Raw genomic sequence first — 21,344 nt, forward strand, 5'->3', positions numbered from 1 at the left:
CTCCCTGGGCCTCAGTTTCCTCACCTGTAAAATGAGGATATTAGATCAGATGGCCTCTAAAGATTCCTTTCAGCTCTACATCTATGATTACCCCCATTTTATAGATGGGTAAAGAGGCCCTAAGTCAGGAAGTAACTTGCCAAATGTCACAGCTAATGGACTAAATATGATCTCTATAGTCTACTTTTAATTTTTAAAGTAGTAATCTAATAGGCAGGGGCTGTGGGATACTTTCTGACTTCAAGTCCATTGAAATATTTATTTCCCAAACCAATCCTCTCAAATCTTATTACTCCTCCAACCCCACCCATGACCCAGTTGCCTTAAAAACAGAATTCAAACAGAGCAGATAGAAGTTTTTTCCTTATTGCACACTTCACCTTATTATTACATAAGGAAAAAAAGGAATTGAAAGGAAATAAAAAGACAGTCGAGAAAGTTTATTCAGGGAACTTTATTTGATAAAATGTTACAAAAGTCAGTGTGAATTTGTTGGCTCTTGCCACTTTTAACAGGGATGATTCTTCAGTGGAGACATGGAGAAAGTTTTCATTTGGATGTTCCATAAACAAAGTGTAAAATGGAATAAAACCGTTGCCCATGAGTGCTGCTTTGTCAAGGTCAGTAGTTACACAGGAAAATGTCAAGTTATCCCAGGTTTAGTGCACAACACGCAGCACTGAGTTTTATGTCTAAACAGAAAATCGAGGTGTCTCCAGAAAGACCCTTAAAAACAAATAGGGAAAAACAGTTTATGTTATGATTAAGATACTTTGGGGAGATACCTTTAGGTTTTCCCTCATCTTTTAGTTAGAACATATTTTAAACCTACTATGTACAATATTTTAACATATTCCAAACAAGCATTATAGCATTTAAGCAGACATCTCCACAGGGACATTATCCTGGCTTAGCCACAGTATGTCACCTGAAAATAAAGAAAAGAACTATGCAGAACAGGCTGACACTGAAAAATATTCACATTTTGGGACATCTAGTCACAACTGGAACTTTTCCTAAGAATGTTCATTTCTACTAGTCATCAACAAAAGGTCAACAAATGAGTCAAGACATTGGGGAGCCATCGAAGAGCTGGTTTTTTCCTTCAGCCGTCTGTGATCTTTAATGTCATGTGGCTACCATGGAATGAGCCCTAGAAGCAGGCTACCAAAGCCTGCATCTCCAATAGCTACCTGAGAGCAGGGGGGCTGGTAACTTTGATAAAGAAATATATGGCGTCCCTAAGCTTTAAATTGGCAGTGCATTCCTTTTCAAGGCTTTGCCTGGGTGTTTATTTGTTGACTAGAAAACTAAAGCAAGTTTGTAGAAGAAGTTTCATTTGCTAGTGGCAAATTGGGGGGTGGCCAGAAAATAGTATATTTAAAAATGGAGAGCAAGCTTGTCAAAGAAAAGTCTTGATTTTTACCCATGACTAATTCATTTGCAAACTGGTAACCATAGGAAAATACAGCTGAGAATTTCTAGTTTATCACCTCAAAGATGTCTATGATTTCCAGTTTCCAGTACCAAATCAGTAGCAAAATGTAAGATTTTCCTCAAAGATAAAAAGTATTTTTCTTTAGCAAACATCACTATTAAAAAATTTCATTTTTAGATTCCGGGCAGTAAAAAGTTTTTTCTTTCTTGGAATTGTTATGTATTGCATATTTCCACTGGAAGGAGTCTTCTTCAAAAACAAGTTGTACATAAACAGGCTGCTGTGTCGGGGAGCTGAGGATCCAGAGAGCTAAAAATGGAGGAAAGGAAAGGTAGTGAATTTCAGAGCAAAATAAAGGAAGTTAGACACAAGGATTCAAAATTACAGTGCTGATCAACATCTTTCAGGTTAACATCATGCAGGGCCATGTCTACTGAGGCCTGAGTCAGCTTTTTTTCTGATAATGCTAGACTCCTATTCTCCTTTGGAAATAGATTTCCCTTTTGAAAACTGATGGGGGTGGGGGAAAATGAAGAAAGGGGAGAAGTTGGACCAGATGACCTTTTTTTGAGGCAATATTTTATAAACAGTAGCCAACATAATTGACCAAAAGTCTTTATTTTCTTAAAAACCTACAAATTAAAAGATTGAGCCCTTTCTTCCCCTATATCCTACTCTTCCCACCTGGACTCCAGGCCTTGATGCCACTAATCACTGCTAGGCTGAGGCTGTGGAAGGCAGAAGTACACAGTAGAAAATGGATATATTTTACCAGTCTATTATTTGAGCTGGAAAGAACTTTGTTAAGGTCTCTACTTTCTTCTGGGGCTTTTCAAGGTGAGCCACTCTTTGCCACCCGACGAAATTTCACTCATCGTGAATGGCACTGCCACTGCCAGTCTTGACCTTTAAAGTCACTTAATTCACTTTTGATTCATCATTAAAATTCATCTAGCTTAGGGGTTAAGTGAAGGGAAAGAGAAAGACTCCAGCTGAAGAAGGAACAGAAAGAATAATGAAGAATTCCGGAGACTTAAATTTGAGAGGAATGGAAAAGAATAAAAATAATCTGAGTTGAAGGGCTCTAGCTGAATAAAGATGAAAAAAAGAATGACTTAAACTGGAGGAGAACTGGAACTATAGGAAAAGGAGGGCAAAGACTCAAGGACAGGAAGAGAGGAGATGGAAAGGGAATTTGTTAAGTCAAAGGCAAAGAAGGTGGGTGGGCCTGTCAAGATGTTAAGGAGAGGAGAGTTAACAACTCTGGAGGAAGATCTCCACAGGTAGCTGCAATAAAATCTGCCAGCCAGAAAGCCAAAGGGCTGAGAATCTTACTTCATGAAAGTACGGAAAAATCAGGACACAGTGACCCATATGGAACTTGTGACTGGTTTTTATTATTCTGCCATGCCAAGTAACTTATCTGCTTCTGAATCAGATGCCATGCATTTCAGGCATGGGCAGCAGTCTATCTCAAGGCCAAGATACAGGAGAGAGAATACTGAATTTAGGCAACAGTTCATAGGATAGTTTGGCTGGAACAGCGTGTGTGAAGAGGAGAGACGTGAGATAAGGTCAGAGTTAAGATTTTGGAACACTTTAAATACTAGGTAGGAGTACGTACTTTATCCTACAGGCAGGTGACTAACCTGGCCAGATTGGTGCCTTACTAACAATTATTTTGTCAGCTATATGGAGGAAGGATTGTAGAGGGGAGGGACTGGAAGAAGAAAACACAGTGAGAAGGCAACTAAAATAGTCGGAGGCAATAAGAACTCAAACTAGGGTACTGATTGTGTAGGTGAGAAGAAAGGGACGGTTGTGAGAAATGTAGAATTTGCAAGAATTAACAAGGCAAGTGATTAGCTTTGGAAGTGTGGGGAAGAGGAAAGAGTGAAGAGGATGACTGAGATTATGAACCTGGGTTGGTGTCTTTGACAGAAACATGGAAGCTTGCAGGAAGGGTGTGAGTGTTCTGTTTGGACATGGCGACTCCGAGGTGACAATGAGACATCCAGTTACCAACTGTCTCGCATGTGGTTGACAATTAGAATACATAAAGGTGGGTGGTTTAGATTTGAGAGTCATCTGTTTAAGATGACAAATGAAACCATGGGATTAGATGAAATCATCAAGAAGAAAGAAAGAGGACCTAGAATATAACCTGGGAACACCTCTGTTGAGGGGATGAAATGATGATCCAACAAAGGAGGAAGGGTGGTGAGAAGGCAGCACCACTGAAGCAAAGGGAGGATAAATTAACCAAGTGGAAGGGAAAAATCTCAGTGTCAAAAGCTGAAGAGAGGCCAGGTAAGATAAGGAGTTAGAAAAGGCCATTGTTTCTAAAAGTTAATAGATTGTTGTTGATAACCTTGGAGAGAGCCAATTTACTCAAGTGACTGGGTCAGAAGTCTGGATGTGTTGAGTGAGTGGAAGGTAAGCAAGTGAAGGTTACAAAGACTTTCTTTTAAAAGGAAATTTGCCTGTGAAAGGGAAAAGAGATAGAGGATGGCAGTTTGAAGGGGATGGCAGGATTTAATGAAAGGTTGTTTTTTTTTTAGTTAGGCAATTGGGGTTAAGTGACTTGCCTAGAATCACACAGCTAGGAAGTATTATGTGTCTGAGGCCAGGCTCTTTCCACTGGGCCACCTAGCTGCCCCCTGATTGTTTTTTTTTTTTAAAAAGGGTTTGTGGAGCCCTAGACATGTTTATGAGGAGCAGGCATATAAACCCTAATATCAAGAATGACTGAAGATGAGAGAGAAAAAGGGAATGATCAAAAAGTATAAGTTCCTGGAGAAATAGAATCAAGGGCATAAGTAGTGAGGTTGGCTTTGGCAAGAAGTACCACCTCTTTCTTAAAAGACTAAAGGACAGGAGGAGAGTAGGGAGTATTCATAGAAGATTGTCTTTATTTTCTCAGTAAAGTAGGAGGTCAAGTCTTTTGCTCAAACCTTCTTTCTCAGAGGAGAAAGAGGTTATAGTGTGTATTTGTGGTAGGTGTTGAGGTGGGGAGGAGGTGCAGGAGTTGAAGAAATAAGAGAAGGTTTGGAATAGCACCTGCTTCAGGTAGTATAAGAGATGAGACAGTACAGATCTCCTGTCAAATGCAAGATTCTCACAAATGGTCATCCATTTTATTCCCGAATATTTTTGGTGACAGCAAACTCACTATTTCAAGAGTTGGCCAACCATACTATCAGACGGCTGTTAGGACATTTGTCTTTATACTGAGGCAAAATCTTTCCTTCTTCCCTACTCCTCCACTGCTCTTACTTCTACCCTTCAGTGACAGAAAGAAGGGGTTTATAGGCTTCCCTTATAGCACACTAGTAAGCTCAGTCTGTCTTTGCTGTTACTGATATACAGGGTTTAGGGAAGGGGTCGGCATTAGTGAGAAGTAACAGTTATATGAGGGAGGAAGTTGAGCTAAGTCTGGCAGAGCATAAAGAAGCGACGATTAGGCAATTCAGGTGGACTTCAAGGCCATGCTACCATGAGAGGAAAAGTAATGTATAGAAGATTGGAGTCACGAGCTTAGCAGGTAGAAAAAGGGCATAGGGGGCTTTGGTGGTCACTGGCAATCCGGCTAGCATAAACAGAATATATAACATCACCTACACCTATAAGTAATCAGTAAAGGCTCATTCCTAGTCAATAGGGTGCAGCCAATTTAAAGCTAAAAGGAAAGCAGATTCTTTTAATTACATTTTTGTAGCCAAGCAATGCAGACTGTTGCCATGAATAGAATTGCAAAAACTTACGGTGTGTAGTGGGGTGTAAATGCTCAGGGTTCACTCTTCCATGAAACACAGACAAAAGGGCAAAATGGAGCAAATAAAGCATCAGTATCACAGGAATTAGACTTGGAAAGTACCATCAGAGAATGTATCACTGTCATTTTGTAGATCAAGAAAAGAAAGCCTTGAGAAGGTAACTAGCTCGTCCACAGTCACAAAGTGGGATTTGAAACCAGGGCACCTGATTCTATACTTGGGGTTCCTTTGAGTGCTAAAGAATTTGGTATAGTGGAAAAAGGCTTGGAATCTGGATATATGGGTTGAAATACCAGTTCCAAAATTTATTAGTCACGTGACTTTGGGCAAGCCACTTTGTTTCTGGGTCTCTTTTGTTTCCTCATCTGTAAAGTGGGGTTAACACTGCTCCCAAGACTACTAGCTGCCTTATAGGGTTGTTGTGGGGAAAGTGCTTATAAACCTTAGGGTGTGAGTTATTATTATTAGTATTACTGTTACCTAGTTAAATCTTGCCAATTTCAGGGAAATATTTAGAAGTTTTATGGAAAGGGATGTGTAATGAACTAGACCTTGGTGTGATAATTATAAAGTCATAAGGATTTGCCTAAGCTGTGCCAAAGGTCTGTTTTATATTTTCTTTAGCTTTGAGACTACAATGCACTATCTCTCAGAGCTTCACAATGACTCGAAGAAAAATACTGTAAAGCACTCAAACACTAAATAAACAGGTATTGTATAAATATGGAATAAATTATATACATTTCCTTGGGATGTCTTCTTTGATTCTGGGGATGATTGAGTCAGGCTGAATGATTTTGATCTTTTCAAGGTAACAAGAACCTTGCACTTTAAAAAAAATTTCTTTGGCTTTTTCCTGGGTGGGTGGGGGGTGGGGGGGGAGCAGTGGAGAAGTAGAAGTTATTTAAGTATTTGTAGTTTATATAGTTTAGTAACATAATTATATTGATACAAGTTCCTCTACCCTTGCTTAAGCAAGGCTTCTTTGATTGTCTTAGATAAAACTGAGATCAGAAGTTCAGAAATTAGAACCAATAAGCTCTACGCAGAGGGTATGAGATGCAAATTTATTCTTGTTTGGGGCAGTAGACATTATGGCACCCAGCATGACGATAGGCCTGGGGAACTCTAATTAAATATTAATTCTGAAAAATTATGCCATTCAATCTAGGATTAGATATTTTCTTTTTTAATTGTATGGAAGGACCTTTAATATTCAGTTGATCGGACAATGGAACAGTGCATTTGTTGTGCCTATTAATGCCTTTAAGTGGGAAAATCATAGTCACCTGTCTTGGATAGTTCGGCCCTAGATAACGTCATTCCTTTCTACTTCCATAATTCTATGAATTCTGGTTTGGGAAAATGAACATACTTCTAATTACCTTACTCTGATGCGCTATTATCTCTCTCCTTTAAAATGCACTGTTACGGTTTAGTATAGATACAGGAGAGCTGAGTGCCAGGAAACCTGAACATAGTGGTAGTGGCGGAAGGGTCTGGGGGGAGGGCAAGTAACTTATTCAGGGGAGACAGATCTGTGATCTTGGTGCCTCAGGTTGAGCTCAATATCCAGGGAAGGGTTAGTAAGGAACGAGTGGTGAAAGCCTTGAGAAACGGCAAGGTCCCCTGTATTGGTTCCAAGAGGATCTGGTACCCTAGGAAACTAACTGAGGATCAATGAGGTTTAAAATTGAGGGTCAGATCCTTATACTCACCACACATTATCATGGGAGAGGGAGATAGTTTGTTCCTTGTGCCCCGCCCCTCCAGGACTAATGAGTAAGAAGTTATAATAGAAGACTTATCAGCTCAGGGAAGAAACTAGTATTGCCCTTGGCCACCAAGTGTCTCTGCGTGGCAAGAAGATTAACTATTTGCTGCCTAAGGTATTGTGAGGTTCATTTGGTCTCCTCATGGTGGTGACTATTTTGCATTGGTTAAACTTCCTTGAGAAGAAATGACAAAATCTTTACTTTTGTCCATTTACCAAACCAAAGGCTTGTTGAAACAGGCTGGGTTACAGCTGCTAATCATAAATGGGATTATTAATTACACAATTATCTTCTCACTTTAATCCTTTCTTCAAGTTTGGCTTTTCACTTTAGCCATTTTCTAATCAGTTGATGAACTGACTGTAGAGACAGTGAATTCCCACAACAGCTTCTTTGTGAGATAATTGTGTAAAAGACACTATTGAGAATACCTATGGCTAGAAAAGGTGGTGGATCACATGGTAGGATTAATAGACAATAGGTGGGCAGCTCAAGTGGCACACTGATATCCTCAGAGCAGAATCACAACTAGGAATTAGTGTTCAAGAGTAAACTCAGTAGTGTGGATTAGGGGTGATGGAAAAGGTGCAGTGGACAGGCTGCCCTGGTGGGGGAACTGCAATGAGGTGGAAGGGGAAGAGAAGCCCATGAAGTCATGTGGAGAGAGAGGGAGAGAGAGATAGAGAGAGACAGAGAGACAGAGACAAAAAAAGACAGAGAGTAAGGAGGAAAGCATGGGGTGGGGGGGAGTGGAGAAGGGGCACATGAGTCCAAGGAGAAGGGTGGAACCTCATGGTCCAATTCTTCCTGGGAAGGAGGAAGAGGCAACTTGCTTTAGTGGTGACAGAGGATGCACAGAAAACATGACACCTTAACTGGATATAGTGCTTCTGGGCAATTCTTGGGAAGAGGGGTCAATGGAAAAAGTGAGATTCTGTTTGGGTGGTGAATTCTGGTTCAGGGGGTTGTGTTCACTTTTATGGTGTACTTGCAACAGGCACCCCTAGAAAGGATGTAGTGGCATGCTGGAAGATAGCAGGCTGGGAGCAAGGCAGTAGGAAAGGTTCATCATGGAAGAAGGAAAGCTCTAGGAAAAAAGGATGGGATCCTTGTGGCACTGCACAGTCTACAGTGAACCTCAAGGCACTGGGAACAGTAAGTGGGAAAGAACCTCTATCTCCATTTTGAGGCCCTAGGTCAAAAGCCTTGATTATCCCATTCTAGTTATGGGTTCTGCCCTTGAAAATCTAAAAATAATAAAAGGACAGTGTGCCACATAAAAAAGGCTTTATGAAGGACATGAGATAACATGGACAAAAATTGCACAGGATGAAAGCACATGGAAGGACAGTGATCTGTGTCAACAAAATATTCATAGTGAGGAAATTACTGCTCCAAGAAAGACCCTCCTAAAAATCAAAGCTGCCCCTCAATGGAATGGTCTGTCAGATGGTGAATTTCAAGGCACTGAAAGTTTTACTACTAGTTGAAGATAATGTAGGAGGAATTCTTGCTTCAAGTTGGAATAGATGACCATTAAAGTCCCTTTCAACTCTGAAGTTTAATAATTCTATGACTCTTACCTTGGTTTGAATTAGTGCCTTGCAATTATTAAGATTAAAGCCATTTACTTCTGTTAACTCTTCAGTCTCTTTCAGGTTAGAATCTTCCAGAACGTGATTCTTACCTCCTGAAAGATCCTAAGAAAATAAAAAAAGTCATCAAATAGCTAATCAGAAACTTGAATTGTATGTCTGCTTTATTAATAATACAGTAGAAATTTTTATAACACTTTAAGGTTCACAAAGTGCTTTATAATCATTATCACATTTGAACCTCAACTCTGAGGTATGTGTTATTAACAATCTCATTTTAAAGAAAAGTAAACTGAGGTTTAAAAAGTTTAAGTGACTTGCACAGAGTCACACAGTAAGCATTCAAGGTGAGATCTGAACTAGGGTCTTTCCTGACTCCAAGTTGATTACCTTATTTACAATTCTATGTTGACTCTCATCAGCAATCACTTATTAAGTTAGTACTATGTGCCAGGCACTGGGCTAAGTCCTGGGGCACTGAGAAATGAACTAATTTTTGTTCTGTTCTTTTGAAGCACCTCTTGAGTTTCCTAATAAAAGGTTAATCTTGTCAATGATCATAAATATTCAATAATTTAATGCATATTTACTGTGTGCCTTCTATGTGCTATTATGCCTTCTTTACAGAGAAGAAAAACCCATGGATAAAATGTTAAGGTAAAAATAAACTAGTAGTGATAAATAACAATTCTGTATATGAAAATCTGCACATTTTACGACATTCTAAGAACTTCTACCATTAGGTAGTAACTGTGCCTTTGGACCCAAAATTATACTTTAAGAAGTTGAAAAGGATGGTGGGATTTTAAAAGTGGGCCTTGGAAAAGATTAACTTTCTTTGATTTACTCTATTTTATTCTGTAGTAAACTATAATAGCTTACATTTATATAGAGCTTTAAGGTATTGCAAAAAAAAAACCAACCCCATACATTATACCATAGTGTGTATTTTTAAAACTTAAATTCATTCCGACTCAACTTACATTAGGGAACATTTTGAGCATGACTCAAATTTCGAGCTTGTTTCTCAATTTCTTCCTCAAGAAAGTAAGAATGTAGAAAACTGTAGCACTTCACAATAGCTGACAAACTGCAACCTTTCTGATGCCACTTCCAGAAGCAAACTTTAGGTCTTTGTGAAACTAAAGAGCCATATTTATTTTGTATCATCTGGTGCAGAGGGAGCTGTGGGTGCAAGAGTTTTACCCTGCCTCATGTGGACCTGGCAGCAGCTTGAGGCTGCATTTGTGGCCACCATTCATCATAGTATTTATATATTTCATAGCCATTTGACATGTATACAACTGGGCTACCATTTTTTGTTTGCTTCTTATCTTTTTTTCAAAGTGTCACTGACAAAGTTTCTGAGAATTATGCCCCTAATTCCACTTTTCCCCATAGGCTGTTTTTTATTGTGCATTTTTGCATATTGAGCTATACATACTCTTTGCATACATTGAGCTATTTGCATAGTGCAGTGCATTTTGGGTTGGGAACTCATATGTCTTGTTATAGCAGAACTAACTGTAGTTTGAGCCTTGTAACAACCCTGTGAAGCAGCTGCTTCTATTACCTCCTTTTTATAGATGAAGAAACTGAGGCTCGGAGAAGCTGTAACTTGACCAGGGTTAAACAACATAGTCAAAAAGGATAGACTCTTCTCTATACTTGTCTTTTCTAGCTCATTCAATAAAACATAATATGCTTGTTATCAATTAGGAATTCTTACATTCCCTTTCTTTTTTTTTTTAAACAGGTAGTTTACAGATGGTACCAGAAAAAAACATAAGTGTACAACTCTATAAGAAAACATGAAAATATACACAAATCTACTATTTCATTTTAGTATCAGTAATCCTCTGTTTTAGGTAGGGTAGGTGGTTGAATATAATGTTATCCTATGTGACAGATGAGAAAACTAAGGAACAGACAAATTCAATGATCTAGACATGGTCAAATAGAGAATGCCAGAGCCTCAACTAGAAACTGAGTCTCCTAACTCTCCAGGTCATGGCTCTTTCCATTAGACTAGATATATTAAACCTGGCAGAGGGTGGGCAAAGGGCTGGGTTATCTTCACTCTAAGAGACTTGCATCTCACAAAACTGTCCACCATAAGGCTTAATTAATGAACTCCCGAGACTGTGAAAATTAATGTCTGATTGATTGGATTCTATATAAACAAAATACCCGTCTCAGGATAAACTGATCACTTCTAATCTCACCATTATACTGCCAAGTCAGCCCTGGATCCTCAGACACCATCCCACTTTCCTCTTCTTGGAGGGCTGAAAGGTGGAGTCTTACACTTCTCCTAAAGTCTTCCTTTAAAGAGGATGGAAATTGGACTTCTGGCTCATTCTATTCTCCATCGGCAGCTCTGCTTGGTTTCAACTACTTCCTGGTTTTTCCACCACTCGACCCCTTCCTTTTTCGTAGACACTGTCTTTTTCTTATTTGTATCTCCAGCACCTGAGGGCAGCTAGGTGGCAAGGTGGACAGCGTGCTGGCCTTGGAGTCAGCATGAACCAAGTTCAAATATTGCCTCAGACACTTGCTAGTTGTACCACTTTGGTCAAGTCAACTTAACCCCTATTTACCTCAGTTCCTCATCTGTGAAATGAAAACACACTGGAGAAAGAAATGGCAAATCGCTCCAGAATCTTTGCCAAGAAAAAAGCCCATGGACAAAAAGTCCATGTAGAGTTGGATGTGACTGAACAACTGAACAACAAACCCTTAGTACGTAGTAGGCACTTGATAAATGTTTACTGAATTGAATTGAATAGACAATTTCTCAGGAATACTGAGAATACTGTATACAGCAAGGAAGGCTTATAAAAATAACTTATTTGAGAAATAGTTTTGTTTCTTCCTAATTCAAGGCTTGTACCTAAAACCTCTAAGTATGTTTAAACAGGACAACTGAGTTTGAGCCATTCTGACCAGGTGGCTAATGAGGCTAAAATAGCAGCTCTGATTCCCTACAGACCAATTAGCTTTGCATAGACAAAGAAACTCCGCCCCATGGCAACAGGCTGCACCCCTCATCCTTCACCGGAAGTCTGACGAGGGTGTGCCATAAGTGGCAATGATAACTAGAGCAGTTATGTAGATGTCTGAGTATAATCCCACCCTCCCACTCAGAGAAACAATGCAGAGCTCTGATGTTGGGTCAGTGACATCACGTTAGTTAAAAGTGTATTACTTTACTTTTTGAGCAGCATCTATTCCAAGAACAAGTAAGAAATTGTCTTGGCAATGAGATTTACTCCAGAGGCATTTTGAAGTTGATGTGCCATCTTTTTCTTGGAGAATCCTCCACAGTTTTTGGGACTCAGAGCTGAAAAACAAATGCAATCACTTAAATATGATCCAGAAAGCTTTCAGACTAAATCCCTGAAGCAATACCCCAACATAGAAATTACAGCACCCAGAATTTTTTTGTTAGAAGAGACCTTTGAAATCACATGACGTCCAAAGTCCAAACCCTTCATTTTACAAATGGCACAACTGAGGCCCAGTGTCTTGTACAAGGGATCACAGATTGTAAGTAGCAGTAGCAGGACCAGGATATGAACTCAAGTCTTATTACTCCAAAGTCAGCATCCTTTCCACCATACCAAGATGCTACTTCTAAACTGGTTAAGGGAAGCATCTCATTTGCATAGCTTTTAGAAAACAGAATGCTCTACTCAGCCACTGGGTGGTTTGCTAAAACACTTTAAAGCATTTAAAAAAGAAATCACCTGTGCCTGTACAGAATGCTTCCTGCTATTGTAATTTTCTGTATTTGTTCTACTTTATCACTATGTGACAAAAGGGTTAGCCTATAGTTTCCCTATGATGTTGCTCCTGAAAATCCTTTCACAATTATCCCCCCATAGCATCTACTACTTGTTAGAGCTGCCCTTTTAGAAACAACCCAGGATTTAGTTGAATGCCCATTTGGATTCTGCCTATCTGTGCAAAAAGAATAAAGTGAAGGTGATAGAATGATGATACCACTGCCACGGTCTTCAGAGTCTTTTATCCTGTTTGCATTCATTCACCTACTCCCTGCTGAGGATACTTTCTGGGCCTGGAGTTTAGCTGTGTACCCAGGAGTTGCTATTACTCTGGTCAGGGCTGGATCTGACCTGAAATGGTATCAGATTTAAAGTGCCTTACGCCATTTGGTAAACAGCTTTAAGATTTTGATCTAGCTTTTCAACAAGCTTATGGGAAATCTGTTCTAGCAGACCAAAGAAAGGGAAAAAAGCCAAGTTAACCTGCATTGACCTGAACTTGCCCTCTCTGACACCACTTGATCCAACTTTATTGCTATTATAAAATCAAATCCACCCTAGTGAAATCTATAAAGTTTGCCCTTCTTACCAAATGGTAACATGCATAGGAATAAGCTACAATCTTAAAGAGTTCACCAATGTGACTTAGCATTAATAGGACTTTATGTATCAGAAGCAGTATCAGGAGCTTAGATGCAAATAAACTCTCCAAAGGCAAACAAGGTGATAAAAGGCATTCTGGTAAGCCAATAAGCATTTTTAGCTCCCTTCCAGGAGTTCTGCCTACAGATAAGATGGCTCTATTTTATGCCATATACTGCACAGTCAGTATGCTATTATTTAGGTACCAATAAAAATAAAATCAACAACAATATTTATCAAATATCTACTCTGCATAAGTAAGGTCTTGTAACTAGACAACTTGTGGTTTAACTAAGACTTTGGGGCTTCCTTTTCCCTATTGTTTTGGGTATTTTGCATTGTTCCCCAGAATTTCTAATATGAGCAAATAACAGGGGAATAAAAGAAGAAATAAAACGCAGATTAATTCTTGTTCCCTGTTAACCCTGGATAACTGGCCTGTACACTAGAGACTATTAAATAGAAGGAGCTGTGGGGATCATATCAGTAATTCTTGCTTAATAAATTTCTTAGAACTGAAACGACTTATAGATTCAAACGTTCTATTCTATCCCTAGTACCAACTGTACTTAAATGGAGGGAAATAATCATCTGCTTCTCTGAACTGAATAAGGAATAGAGAAAGCTCCAAAATAAATTTCAACTTTTTTATAAATTTCATTTTTCTACTTTTCTTGCAAAAAAATACATTGAATAAGTTAATTAAATGTCTAATTTTAAATTAATTACCAAAATTGCTTCTTTACAGATTTGCAGCTAGTATTTTCTTCATTATGTTTTTCTAGAAAATGGTGTAAGGTGCAAATATCCTCAGTCATTTGTTGTACTGGTACTTCTTGAAAGACAAGCTTAAAAATATTCTCATAGCTGAGATTGGCCTGGAAAAAAAAATCAAAAGTCAAACTACAGTCTTTTTAGGAAAAACTATGCTAGTGAGATATACACATTATTTCTGCTACCAGCCATTCTAAATTGTAAAATTTTGGTTTTGTAGACACAAAATTATTAAGTATTTTAAGTATCAAAATCCGAGTTATTAGTATTTTATTAACAAGCTCCAATGAACCCAGTTCACTGAATAGAACTCTCCAGTTTAGACTGTGGAGAGAACAGAATGGGTTTCCTTTCTCACTTAAAAGTATTATATCTTACACTTCCCCACTTTCTTTCATTAGAAAGTGAAAGCATGATTGGAAGAGAGGAGAAAGAGAAGAAAGGAGAAATTAAAGTCAGTGGAGAGAGTAGAGAAAGCAAAGACCAGGTGCAATGAAGACGAAGAAAGAGTAGGGAAAAGAAGGAAGGATTAAGTGGCAGAAGGGTTGGAGAAACTTAACTTCGGAATAAAAAAGGTAAAGAGGAAAAAAGCCTCCACAGGACAAAGGTAAAGAAATACCACTTAAGCTGGACATCAGAAAGTTGAGCAGTTCAAGCACGAACATACTTTGACTTTTTTTTTTTTGATAATTCATCATTGTTGTCTCCACTCCTAAAGGTCAGCCCTACTTTGGCCATCAGGAGGAATACTGAAAATTTCTAATCTCGGTGCCTTTTTTCCACAGAGATTTTCAAAGCTGTTGTCAAAGAAAAGAGAGAATTGTAGACGTTCAATAACCATCTAGCCGGCAGAAGCCGGTAGATTAAGGATACATCGCAAAAGCTCAGAGCATTAAGTGATTTTAACAGTAATCTCCTCGGCTGCATCCCAGACAGGAGTCACCCAACCGCTGCTTGAGTACCTCCAGTCGTCACTTGCGAGGCAAACCGCAACACCTGGGTTCATAACAGTGAACAAAGTTCGAAGCCAAATACCTGAACAGGGGAAGCAGCCGCGGTTTCCCTCGCACCGGGTGAGCTATCCGACTGCAGACAGCCACAAGGGCTTGGGACACATCCCGTCAGGTCCGCATCGCTGCCCCGTGCCCCCGGCGCTGCCCAGCGCTCCAGAACGTCCAGGCTGCTGAAAGTGTCCGACTTGTCCGCAGCCTCGCTGAAGCCTTCGAATTCCCCCCAGGAGTTGTTGGGCTCTGCGGAAGCCCAGGGGCTGCCGTCCGAGGGGCCGGGCTCCCCCGCAGCGGCCGAGGCCGCCGCGCTTCGGGTTTTGCCCTCCGGCCGGGGCAGGGCACAGGGGGCTAGTTTCGCCGCCTCCTCGTCCCAGCCCCCGCTCCCGGGTCCGTGAGCCCCCCCGTTCCCTTTGGGGGGCTCGCTGACCGAGGCCCTTTCCAAAGCCGCCTCCACCAGGTCACCGAGCGAGGCCCCACGGGCCATCTGCTGTCCTCGGGGAGCTCTTGTCTCGGGGCGCTGGTCCTGCATGCTCGGCCAGGAAATCTTCAGGGGAAATTAAAACGACAAAACACAAAAAAACCCAACTGGTGCCAGAGAACCGAGTGCGGAGCCCGTCCCTGGGGGCCATTCACTTCTTCCTTCGCCTCGAAGGAAGCAGGCGCCGCCGCCGCGGCTCGCTCGCTACCCAGCTCGGGGAGCTCGGCCTTTCCATCCAGGGACCGGCCCGGGGGCACGCTTCCAGGCTGGGCACAAAGCTGGCAGAGGACACACAGCGGAGTTAGGCCGGGCGGGCACAGCGACGGCGGGGGTGGGGGTGGGGACGCGGAGCAGGGCCGGAGGTGAGCCGCTGGGGGAAGGGAGGAGGAGCCGGGGGTGGGGGGAGGATCGGGGAGGATCGGGGAGAAGGGAGCCCTTTCTCTCAGACTGAAATCGTAACCACTTCAGAGCCCAGAACGAGAATCTCGTCTCGGAGATTGCCTGTGTGCCCTTGGGCAAGTCCTTTCCTCGCCCCAGGGCCTCAGTTTCCCCAACGGTAAGACGAAGGGGCTGACGTTCTGTGGTTCTGCCTCGGAGGGAGCTGGGTTTCCCGGGATCTGCTGACCCCGGCTGCCGGCAGGGAAACGCTGGGGAGGGGGAGGAGAAGGGGACCCCCGAAGACCCCCGTGGCGCTGAGGCTCCAGGGTCCCGCGCCCCCGCGTCAACGGTCCCCAACGGCCGTTACTAACCGTCGCCGGCTGCGCCGTCGCTCCGGGTCCACCGGCAACCCTGGCCAAGGGGAGAGCCGGGCCGGGGAGGGCCGGGCCGGGCCGGGGCGGGCTGGAATGGATGCTTGGCGGGCCGGCCCCGCGCCCGCTGCCCCAGAGATGGAGCGCGGCCGCCCCGCGGACTCCCCGGCCCGGCCGGCTGGCTGTGACAGGCGCTGTCCAGGCTCCGGGTGACGTCACGCCGTCACCCCGCCCCCACCGTCAGGGTGGCTGACGTCAGCAAGTCCGTCGGAGGGCGAGGGTGGAGGGGTCGGGAGGGAGGTGGGGAAGGGGAGTGCGCATGCGGGCAGGTTACGTCTTCTTGGTGCAGCCTCACTTCCTCGCTTTCTCATGTTATATTCTCTGGGGAGAGCCCATTTTGAGCTGCGAAGCAGCGTTTATTTAGCACCTTAAGGACATTATATTTAACTCATTTGATCTTCACAACAACCCTGGGAGGGAGATATACCATTATCCTAATTATCACAGATGAAGAACAGGAGGAGAGGTTAAGTGACTTGCACGGGGTCACACAACTATTAAAAGTCTGAGGCGAATTCGAACTCAGGGGCTTCCTTATGGCTTTCCTGCTACAAAGAGAATTTATGAACGTGGTTAACTACCCCACAGCTATTAATCACTGACAAAAATAAAACATTTCCTTCCCCCAAGCAGCTTATATTCCAAAAGGAGAAACTACCTTATCTATAAACACACACACACATATATCCACATATATATATGTACATATATATGACTGTATATATTTATACACACTCATACATACACACAAGACATAAGGTAAGTATTGCCTATTGGTCGTCTGGAACTGGATTTCTAATAGATATATCTTAAACTTAACATGTTTAGACCTGAAATTATTATCTTATTCCTCAAACCCTTTCTTCTTCCCAACTTCCCTGTTAGGGTAGAGGAGACCACTGTACTTCCAATCAACCAGGATTGAAATTAAGACATCATTCTTGACTCCTCCATCTTCCTGCCTCCCCAATATCCAAACTATTGCTTTCTCCTTGATATTTCTTGTATATCCCTCCTCTCTTCTGACACAGTCACCACCTCGATGCAGCCTGTGTCACTTTATATTTGTACATTTTCAATAGCCTGCTGGTTGGGCTCCCGGCCTCAAATCTCTCTCCACTTCAGTCTATTTTTTCCACTCAGCTGTCAAATTGGTCTTCCTAAAGCTCACGTCTAACCATATCATCCCCCGATCATAAACTTCAGTGGGTCCCTAGCATCTGTAGGAACAAATATAAAATCCTCTGTCTGGTTTTTAAAGCACTTTGTAACCTGGACCCTTCTTATCTTTTCAGGCTTCTTACATTATATTCTTCCCCATGTATTTTGCAACAGAGGTATCACAAGCACGGGTTTCTTATTCTTTGTCGTAGAAGAGGACCGATGATGTCACAAGGATGATATCTTGTTGGCGAATTGGATTTAAGTGAGGCAAAGCTTTGCAAAGTCTTCAGTCTCGGGTCTCCGAAGGAATCATCCAGTGGGAGACAAAAGTCAAGACAACTGGTGATGGCCCAGGATGCAGTGGGTGACTTTGGCCTTTCTAAATTAAGGTCTTTTCCAGGTCCAGTTTGTCTGAGGCAATGCCCATTCAATGATGAAGGGCTAAGTAAGAATTGAGACAAAAGATAGCCCAATACACCATCACAAAACTATCAGTTTTGCAAGGAAAGACCCTAGAACATTTACATGCTATTTATAGTCATTCTAAGCCATCACCCTAAACAATGAATCTCAAAAGCTTGGGTTGGGGGCTATTATTGGCCATTCAATGAAATCCAGAGTGATTTAAGTTTAAAGGGTAGCTCCATTTGAAACACAATGGGCTTGTTTAAAGCCTATTTTTTCAGAGCTATATTTCAAGAAATCATTAAATACAAACTGAGCTGGACAAAAAGTAGATTGTAGCTTGGATTCTCATTTACTGTTTAGTGGCCCACAACACTGGCCACCCCACTCAGTGCTTTTTCACTGACTATGGGATGCTCTTCCTCCTAAATTCCACCTTCTGGTTTCCTTCAAGATGTCAGGATCCCCATGCCAAGACCACCCCTTTCTTTTCACTCCTCTCTTTTTACTATTAGGAGACATCTTGTTTCCCAGATCTAAGGCCCAACAAGAAAGGTGTGCCTTGAGCTTGGCATAACAACAATCCTTTGTGCTGACCCCTTGGATGAACTCTGCCGCAACTAAATCACAGAACTGACTGTATCTGAGCTCGGGCAAGCACCAGCGCAGGCCTGCTATGAATAGACTTTTTGTCACTAGGCAACCTTGCCTCACTGTTGCTATTGTGCCTCACCACTGTTGCTACACCTCTGTGTTGGTTCTTTGTCTAGCCACAACTGTATGTATCAAGGCTCAGCCTCTCTGCAATGGGTCTCCTCTTAGAAGAGACCCCAGCACGTGTATCTAGTTCCATCTTCCAATTGAGTGGGACGTCCCAGTGAAGACTCCTCAGTATAATTAAGGTTTGGAATAAGGCTGAGTGGGATGAAGACTTCTCAGAAGAATAAATAGAAATTGTATTAGACTCAAGGCAGGCATAGCAGCCTGACAGGCCTAGGTTTTGGTTTACTAGAAATCACCTGAGTTACCGGAGTCCAGCCCCAAGTACCCCCTCCCCCATGCCATTGTTATATCAGTAGTTAAAGTTTGCCAAGCCTGAAACTCCTGAAGCTCGAGCCTCCCCACATCTTGTTGTGCCTGTTGCTATATTCTGGTCATGGTGACCTGGCTATACGGTACAACATATCTCAGTAGCTAAAGTTTGAAACCCCGCCCCCCCTCTGTATCATGTCACACCTGTTGCTATATTCTGGTTAAGGTGGTAACCTTGCCACAACAACACAGTGTCTAGCTTGACTGCACATTTTTAATTGTATCTTCAGCAACACTTCAGTAAACTAAGGAGCTAAATACAGATATGTATATAGTTTCTCTTTGTTTCATTTTCTGTTTCCTTAGATTGTGAGCCAAAACATTGGCCAGTTGGTGGGAGGGGGGATTTGCCCATTAGGGCTATTTAATCTGGTTCTTAGCTCCTGTACTCTGTCTCCCCTAATCAGATCATTCTGGTGGAGGGACACCCTATTTTTGAGAATAGTAAATAAATTAACTTTCTGTTTCTCCTTGAAAAACCTCTAAGCGTGTTTTTTTAATTTGAGTGGCATCCCCCACACAATGGAATAAAGAAAACTTCTTGCCTATAACCACTGTTAGCTCTTTTTAAAAAATTTTATTTTTCAGAATTAGCAGTTGGGGTATTACCTTTGGGACCTCTTTGGTATTTTTCAAAGTTAACAGAGGTTGGTTGAGTAATCTCTGTGACTCATTGGTCATTTATTTTCATAGTTTGACAAAGACTAAACTCATCCCACTTTCTGCTAGAGTTGTGTCTCCCCCCCCCCCATTGCTAATGCCTTCCTTCTGAGATTACCTCCCACTTACCCTGTATATATCTTATATGGACGTAGTTGTTCGTATGTTGTCTCCTTTAGAATGTCGGCTTCTTGAAGGCAGGGACTGCTTTTGTCTTTCTTTGTATCCTCAGCACTTAGCACAGTGCCTTCTACATACACTTAATAAATCTGATTGACTAAGTACAAAATCACTTGGGGGAAGGGGTGTGGGGGAGTTTCTTGCTTGAGGGAACTAACAGCTGAGAGGGATCAATCAGGAAACTTTAAACCTCTGCTAAGTATCAGGTATGGAGCTAGTTATTAGGGATCCAAGGTGAAACAGTTCCTGCCCTCAAGGAACTTCTAATTCTACTGGGGAATCCAAAGGTCAGTCAGTTAATAAATATTTTATCTATTATGTGCCAGGATTGTACTAAGCACTGGGGATATAAAGGAAAGCAAAAGACAGTCCCTGTTCTCAAGGAGTTGATGGTCTAAGGGGGAAGTCAACATGCAAACAACTATATACAAATAAGGTAGGGGTGTGTGTGTGTGTGTGTGTGTGTGTGTGTGTGTGTGTGTGTTGTGTGTGTACTCGAGCAAGCACACACACACATGCAAGATAAATTGGAAATAATCAACTGAGGGGAGGAAGTATAATTAAGGAGGATTAGGGGAAGCTTCCTGTAGAAGGTGTTGTTGAATGAGGATTTTTTTTGCTTTTTTTTTCTTTTATTATTAATTATTATTAATTTATTTTTAGTTTTCAATATCCACTTCCATAAGAATTTGAATTTAAAATTTTCTCCTCCTCCTTCCTGCTCCCTCCGAAGGACAGCATGCAATCTGATATAGGTTCTACGTATACATTCATATTAAACATTTTCACATTAGTTATGTTGTAAAGAAGAATTAGAAACAATGGGAGGAACCACGAGAAAGGAAAAAAAAGAAAACAACATTAAAAAGAGAGCAAATAGTATGCTTCCTTCTGCATTCAGACTCCAGAGTTCTTTCTCTGGATATGGATAACATTTTCCATCGTGAGTCTTTTGGAGTTGTCTTCAATGAAAGAAGATTTTTTTTTTAAAGAGCTAAGAGTGATCTGTTAAAAGTTGACATAATTTAACTCCATTTTGTCCTGTATTTGTCAGGCTTCTTCTTTCTATTTTCTTTCCTTTTTCCTTCCTCTCTTCTTTCTCTCTTTCTCTCTCTTATCTCTTCCTCCTTCCCTCCTTCCCTCCTTCCCCCTTCCTTCCTTTCCTTTTCTTTCTTCTTTCTTTCTTCTCTCTCTTTCTCCCTCCCTTGTCTTTCCCTCTATTCTTTCTTTCTTTCTTTCTTTCTTTCTTTCTTTCTTTCTTTCTTTCTTTCTTTCTTTCTTTCTTTCTTTCTTTCTTCTCTCTCTCTCTCTCTCTCTCTCTCTCTCTCTCTCTCTCTCTCCTCTCCTCTCCCTCCCTCCCTTCCTTCCTTCCTTCCTTCCTTCCTTCCTTCCTTCCTTCCTTCCTTCCTTCCTTCCTTCCTTCCTTCCTTCCTTCCTTCCTTCTTTCCTTCCTTCCTTTCTTCTCCCTACCACCTAATCTCTTTAAAACTACTAAAGAACCTAAATAGCTGGAGGAAGTTGCCTCAGCTCTTTATCCTTATCAGATAAAGTTCTGTAGGCCCTTAACAAATGCTTACAGACTCACTGACTGATAAAGAAGGTACTATTTCCTTTGATCTAACAAGGGCACATTTTTTCCCTTTGCAATAATTTAAGCATCTTTTTTTTTAATTAAGTACCTTTTCCACTAACGAAAACTGCTTTGTAAGAAGCTGTTAGTCTCATGTACCTAATTGGAAAACACATATGTACATCACTCTT

General features: G+C 41.5%; 1 protein-coding gene across 4 annotated transcripts; it reads right to left on the minus strand.

Moving 5' to 3' along the window:
* Positions 1-439: 439 nt before the first annotated feature.
* On the minus strand, positions 440-16,244 carry CLBA1 (clathrin binding box of aftiphilin containing 1). Of its 4 annotated transcripts, none has more exons than XR_002325470.2 (6): positions 14,824-15,706; positions 13,744-13,892; positions 11,798-11,927; positions 8,573-8,689; positions 1,494-1,747; positions 440-726 (listed from the first exon to the last, which is right to left on the minus strand). XR_002325470.2 is itself a non-coding variant. In XM_020991115.2 (6 exons), the coding sequence occupies exons 2-6, from the start codon at positions 15,322-15,324 to the stop codon at positions 1,580-1,582; spliced, it is 1,065 nt and encodes a 354-aa protein (XP_020846774.1). In that variant the 5' UTR covers positions 15,325-15,339; positions 16,023-16,244; the 3' UTR covers positions 440-1,579. The 4 variants fall into 4 exon arrangements, 3 of the variants coding, with proteins under 3 accessions (XP_020846774.1, XP_078006501.1, XP_020846776.1); XM_020991115.2 differs by adding an exon at positions 16,023-16,244 and having other exon boundaries at positions 440-1,747; positions 14,824-15,339; XM_078150375.1 differs by adding an exon at positions 16,023-16,244 and having other exon boundaries at positions 440-1,747; positions 14,824-15,551.
* Positions 16,245-21,344: the final 5,100 nt, after the last annotated feature.

Source organism: Phascolarctos cinereus, unplaced genomic scaffold, assembly GCF_003287225.1.
Source record: "Phascolarctos cinereus isolate Bilbo 61053 unplaced genomic scaffold, phaCin_HiC Scaffold_2;HRSCAF=192, whole genome shotgun sequence".
Classification (NCBI taxonomy): domain Eukaryota; kingdom Metazoa; phylum Chordata; class Mammalia; order Diprotodontia; family Phascolarctidae; genus Phascolarctos; species Phascolarctos cinereus.

What these genes read in the sequence shown, in the direction of transcription:
- CLBA1 (XM_020991115.2), bottom strand. Translation starts at nt 15,324, where the DNA reads ATGCAGGACCAGCGCCCCGAGACAAGAGCTCCCCGAGGACAGCAGATG. An exon ending in CGGCTGCTTCCCCTGTTCAG is followed by an intron (nt 13,893 to 14,823) that starts GTATTTGGCTTC and finishes TTTTTTTTCCAG; the next exon opens with GCCAATCTCAGCTATGAGAA. An exon ending in GAATAGATGCTGCTCAAAAA is followed by an intron (nt 8,690 to 11,797) that starts GTAAAGTAATAC and finishes TTATTTTCTTAG; the next exon opens with GATCTTTCAGGAGGTAAGAA.